Source organism: Anneissia japonica, unplaced genomic scaffold (assembly GCF_011630105.1).
Source record: "Anneissia japonica isolate Jap-2015-1 unplaced genomic scaffold, ASM1163010v1 scaffold7345_len93687_cov157, whole genome shotgun sequence".
NCBI lineage: Eukaryota > Metazoa > Echinodermata > Crinoidea > Comatulida > Comatulidae > Anneissia > Anneissia japonica.
Window position 1 is genome coordinate 64336 of NW_022740285.1, and position 6716 is coordinate 71051.

General features: G+C 31.9%; 1 protein-coding gene across 1 annotated transcript; it reads left to right on the forward strand.

Moving 5' to 3' along the window:
- Positions 1 to 466: 466 nt before the first annotated feature.
- On the forward strand, positions 467 to 3450 carry LOC117118228. Its single transcript, XM_033262747.1, has 2 exons — positions 467 to 668; positions 935 to 3450. The coding sequence occupies exon 2, from the start codon at positions 1578 to 1580 to the stop codon at positions 3093 to 3095; it is 1518 nt and encodes a 505-aa protein (XP_033118638.1). The 5' UTR covers positions 467 to 668; positions 935 to 1577; the 3' UTR covers positions 3096 to 3450.
- The last annotated feature ends 3266 nt before the right edge of the window (positions 3451 to 6716 follow it).

Consider the following 6716-nt stretch of genomic DNA (forward strand, 5'->3'; position numbering starts at 1 on the left):
CTTTAAATACAATTAATCAACAAAAAATACTTAAGTACAGACTCATTTGTGAACTTTATTTGATATGGAATACGTCATATTGTTATACTGATATATGCTTCTCGATTAAAACAGTTGAAAATTTCTATCCTTTCTGACGTTATCATGTAGTGTATAATATATATATATATATATATATATATATACATATATATACATATATATATACATATATGATATATATAATGTATACTAATTCCAGAAAAATATTAAAACTTTTAAATCAATTATTGAAATTAACCTCTTGTAATCACTCTAGTGAACCTTTGTTGGATACTTTGTCTGAAGTTCTCGTGAATATAGTCGGTTTGTACGGTAGCTTGTAAACGAATGGTAACTGAATGGTTTGAACACAATCGGTCATTAACCTATGACCCAGGCCTGCTATTACTTTATTCATTTCCTCCATGTTTCAACCATGTACACAGCATACAGATTGGATTGACATTATTTGGAAGTTTCTAATCGTTTATCTGATTTTATTATAGTACTACTGTACATCGTAACCTTTGAACAGTGCAGAGTATACAGTGATCAGTCGAAAACTGAAAACGTTAGACCGAATGTGAACATGGCTTTTACCGAATTCACAACTAAAAACCATAACCTCGCTAGATATCTCACCTAAGGTAAGTTAATAGTGATGATTAGTATGCTAGGTATGTATATTTATCAGAGTATACTGACAAATATAATACAGCTAGGGATATATCAATGATGCTACATGGTAGGCCTAGTTTTCAGAAATGTAATGTACCTACCATTAAAATTGACTCTAATGTATATTCTAGTTACTAATAATTTCGGGAAGATATAACCAAGGAGATATAATACCTCCTTGATATAACCTAATTGTATAGAATATAAAGTGACGTTTACGTTTAAATTATTTCAGATAGATCACTAACAAATCCAGCTTGTGTGTAATATTCTTGAGTAGATCAACACAGAACGGTACGCCTTTTCAAACCAATAATCATGGCAAGCAGTACCAATACGGAAGTATCACGGGCGATGGAGAAACTTGCCAATACGACCATTTCGTTGAAAACTGTTGACAGGTTGGTTCAGATATCTTATGTTAGAATAGAGCAAGAAATGTTGTACAGTTTATCCAGAAGAATTAATCATTTCGAGTGTGTCCATTTAACAGGAAGTTTTTATGAGGGAATAAATAAATCGTCTTGCAATGATCAGGACCAGATGGAGAGTCATAAAGTATTTCCAATTGTTGAGTTCGAGCCTCCGGAAGAAAAAGAGAAGTTTAAGTGGGGGTATGTAATAGCAGAACAAACGTTTGTAAGGGAACCAGCGTATTTGAGACTTAAAGCCGTAGATATAGACTGTTTACATGACACAGTCAAAACTGCAATTGATAAAGATAAGTATCTGAATACTGTTGATTTTCTAAAGGTCCATAAGCCTATGTCAGATAACCAGAGTGATATCCAAATTCACGGCCCCGCATTTACTTTCCAAAATCTACGGTCGTCAGCTGCGCATACCATGGATGCAGTCCTTTGCTTAAAATCCAACTTATGGCCTTCTGTGTCCGACAGTTTTTTTTTACTAGAGAACGGCTAAATAAATGGCCAAATAAAACTTTAGAAAAGATTCGAAATGCTGGTTGTTTGGTTGTTCCTGTTGGACACCCAAGTAGTGTTTCAAGAGATATCGAATGGAGATGGTCATTTTCCGTAGCAGAGAAAGAACTCCTTCAGGATATGAATGGATCACTACCAACATGTCTGTTTACGTTGAAGGCACTCAAAGGAATGTACATTAGCAGTGAAGAGGAGTCTGACGAACCAACTCCATTTTGTTCCTATTTTCTTAAGACCGCTTGCCTGTGGCTTTATGAATCTATTCCACATGAAGATTACAACATCATGGATTTGATTAGAAAATTACTTAGCTGGCTGATAGAATGCTATCAGAAAGAAAACCTCCCGCATTATTTTATCCCCAGTCAAAATTTGATTGGTCATTTACCAAAGAAAGTATGTGAAGAAGTGCAAGAAAAGCTAAAAAGAGTTAATGGTCCAAGTCTTTGGAAAATGGTGATGTCATGTATTGGTAATAGTCCTTACGAGAGGGAAATATTCAACTCTATGTGTGATAAACTAGGGATCGCTAAAGTCGGCGAGGGTGATAGCCATCAACAACTGGAGACCAATCTATTGAGTCACCCCAGGGCCAAGGAAGAGCTTGAAAATGTAATTCGCAAGCTATCACCCGGTGACTACATTCACGATAAATTTCAATATCTGAACATTGTGAAATGGCTTTCACTCGAGTTTCCCAGTTTAATCAGGGAACTCCACATCCTTATTGAATTTAAGGCTGAAACTTCCAAGATCTTAGATCTTCCAGAGTCAGTTATAATGCCGATAATACATATGTTAGATGATCTAGTGCCGGATGGATATAAACTGATGTTCCAACAGCACTTGCTTAGATATCTAGGTGATGTTTATACATATTTATTGATATACTTGCGAAACAAATATGGCGCTGTGGCTGGGAGTGATCTACACCGTTACAAGGATAAACCGATTCAGTACTATGAATTAGGAGCTGAAATGGTATTTCCTGACAAATGGAGTGATCGCACACAGGGTGGAATAATTCTGCTGGCTAAATACTATTATCTGACTGGTGATCATGAAACTCTAAACAAAATACTAAAAACCATTGGACCTCAAATGCCATTTATCAACCAAGAAACCATGAATAGGCATATAAATATAGAAATAAAGAATACATTGCACCTGTCCCTAAGTTCATGGGCTGCTGATAAAAAGTTGCAAAAACTTGCAATTGTATTCGGTCCTACGTTTCATCTGCATCCAGTCGTCTTTGTGTTCTATATGCAGGCTAGGGTAGCTTTATCAGAAGACGATGTGAAGAAAGCGTCTGCGCATTTGAATAGTATGAAGGAATGCCTAATAAAGATTCTGGACTTGAGATTGAGAGAGAATACAATGCCTGTAATCAAAATCATAGAAAACGAAATAATCAATAGAGGCTTAGTGGGCCTTCATATAGATCGATAAAAATAATATAATTTCGTATTCTAAATCTCAATTTGCACTACTAAAAAATAGCAACTAAATATTCCATCCATGAACCATGTTTTATATCAAATGTCCTGGTTCTCTTAATCCTGATCTCTCTGATTACATCAGTATGAACTCCAGATATTTAAATGATCTTAAATTTGTTGAAACTTTTAAGAGAACGAACACTTTTTAATCATTTCAGTATAATTTTTAATTCATTTCCTCCTGACGTCAGCAACACTGCTTTGTTCTCACTGAGTTAGTTGTTAAATTACTTATCTTTATTATGTTATTTGTAATTATGTTATTTGTAATTTAATTGAATGAATGAATTGTCCTTTTTCTTAAATTATTCTATTGTAGGCCTAATATGGAATTATTCTAGGGGATTTTTTTTGTATTTATTATTTGTTTAAAAAGTATAATAAATTATTAAAAAAATATTGATTGTATTTATAATTGGAATGAATTGCTATTAAATGTTATTTTTGTAGTTAGGTAGAATACGGTAATTGATTTGTACAGTATATTTTTGTAATTGATTATTGAATGGTTCGTAAATATTTTTAGAAATGGCTAATTAATTATATATTTGTAGTTCATTTTATAATTGAATGATATGTAAATAATTAATCGAATTTAATTAATGTTGATGTAATTTATTGAATGAAAGATTTTTCTTTTTTTTGTGTGTGTGTAACGAATTGCTCATAAATTGTAGTCTTGTTGAATTTTTTATTGAATGAATGTTTTTGATCGAAGGGAATTTTTAATTGCTTTTTATAATATTTTGTAGTTGTTTAAATTAATATTTGAATGAAATGTAAACTTTATTGAATATTCGCCTATAATTACTGTCTATCTTTTCTAATATTCTGAAACCTAAATATATTTTATTCAATGTATTTTTGATTTTTTTTAAATACTTTTTACAGAATCTACTATTTTGGTATTTTCATTGATTTTGATGTTCTAATCCTGTTTTTTTTTTCTTATGTTTGCCTTAGAGATCCCTCGCGTATTCTTCACCTTTGATTATCCTAAGAGGGCTTTTGTTGTATTTCTGTTTTTCCTGAAATCTTCTAATAAATAAATGATTCAAAAAAAAAAAACAAACCACGGTATGAGCATTTATTTACTCAGGATTTAACAATCGTTGAGCCTTTTAGCAACAAACTTCCGTAATTTAGAGAAATTAATTTGATTTCATGACTAATATCACTTATATATCATTAGTTTGTTAGGTTATTAGGTTAGATTGTTATAGTGCTTGGAGAGAATGACAGGCTCATTGGGAAAATAAAATTTATAAAAAAAATGAGAAAACAATAAAACAGTTTAAAATAGGACTAAAACCGGGACTACGAAATGGGAAAAATGAATGCCTATCGATTTACAAGATTCTTTTCAACACGTGCCAACTTATACAAAATATAGTCCTTCTCCAGTTAAGAACACTTTTCTGCATTCCAAATGAATGTTTATCGTACATTTTCATAACAATAGTTAGCAATAGAATTAAAGATTGCTGCTTTTGTCCTAGTTGCATGAAAATTATTATTCCTAACCAATCACACACGTTTTGAAAATCTAACAACCCATCCAGTGGTTTCATATCGCTTTATACAAAATGATAAAAAAAAACTAATGATGCATAGACTTCCTTATAGATGCCCAAGCCTAGGGGGCTGCAGAGAGTGCGATCGCACCCCCACTAAATTGTATTAAGAAAATTAATTGTTGTATTATATTGTTATTATGAATTATTGGTAAGATTTTTAAGGTACATGAAAGTGCAATTTCCGGGCACCCCCCGGGGAGGAAAACCACAATTCGTCGGGGAGAAAGAAATATAGGCCTATGTATTTTCTACATATTAGTAGACGCTAAAATCGATTAAATAAGCCTTTGAAACCCCCTAAATCTTTAGAAACATTTTAAGCGACGTTCAGACACGCCCACCTTGCTCTCGTGGGGAAAATCCGCCCCCTCGTCGGGGCATCGCCCCCTCGGGACCTCAAACCCCCGGTCTGGTAAATTCTAGCGCCACAACTGGTTTGGTCTACAGGAGCTCATGCTTCGTACAGGTCATTCCATTCATAGAAACAGGCTTTATGGTAAAAGCGTAGGCCTACCTGTCGTTAGCCATAGTAGCCTAAGTCAATACATAACTCCGGCTGTATAAAATTAGTTATAAGATTGAAAATGCTAATCTTATTATTGTAGTAAATATTATGTCTACGTTTAAGTTATTGTTTTACTTAGCTAATGTATATTATATATAATTTAAAATGTATTTTTATATTTATATTATAAAATATTTAAAAAATAAGAATACTATGTTTACGTCTTAAACAAAACTATTTATTGGTTGTAGCCTATATAAAAAAACATTTTAAATGTGAAACAAATGATCATATAGTATCATATAGTATATGTATTGGTCGGGTTCGGAGGCATAATGATAAAGCAAATATACTGTTAGTGTTAAAAATGTTTTTATATAATAAAGGATACAGGGAGAAGGAAGAAATTGTACCGAAAAATATATAATAAGGATAATGGCTCATTATAATATTTTACGAATTTGTATTAGGCCTAAATATATCTGCGTAAGCGTAAAAACTTCTTAAATATACAAAGCCAGATGCGTGAGTGTGCGCTGAATAAGTAGCTTTTCTCAAAAAGTGAATTATAATAACAAGTAATACGGACTATTTTATTCGTAATATATGACCAACACTTGTGTTTATAATATATTTATAAATACGAACACGCTGTAATTGATAGAAATTGTCAGAATAAGTGGCAGAGGCACTTTAAATTTCTGCACGCACCCCCTACTGCCAAATCCTGCATCCGCCCCAGAGCATCCGAGGGGTGAGTTCAGTGGCCGAGCGATAGAGCAGGGACGTCGCTACCTACAGCCTTAAACACCGTAAAAAAATTACATTAACCAATAAAATGTTTATTATATATATTTCATTTGTTTGTTACATTGTTGATTATCCTAAGTTCATTGTGACTTTTGATTCTTCGTCATATATTCATTGAAGTAATATATGCCGACAAATCTGTCGTATTTTCACTTCTTTAAAAAAAAAAGTGGTCAACTCAATAAGAAGATACACTGCATTATTTTGTAATGATATGAATACGGTTTGATACCAGAGATAGGCCTATGCTAAAAAGAGAAAGTTATAACTGAAAATTATTTCGATGTTGAAATTTAATTAATGACATATTTACTCTCTTTTAATTTAAATACTAAGTGGAAGTTTTTTTTTTGGTAAAAAATACAAAATATCTTCAATCCTTTTGGTTGTATTGTTTACCGGTATATTTAACCTGATAAGGTGATGGTGATCAAAAATGAAGTTTGAACCATATGAAATAATAAAAATGAAATAATAAAAAAGAAAAAACACACTCCTGTCCGGTTTTTCACTAAACATTAGCCTCCTCAAAATTTCCAAAAGAAGAAAATAATAATAATAATAATAATAATAATAATAATATTAATAATAATAATGATAATGATAATGATAATGATAATGATAATGATAATGATAATGATAATGATAATGATAATAATAATAATAATAATAATAATAA

Coding starts and splice junctions, on each gene's coding strand:
- LOC117118228 (XM_033262747.1), top strand. CDS start 1,578: ATGGCCTTCTGTGTCCGACAGTTTTTTTTTACTAGAGAACGGCTAAAT.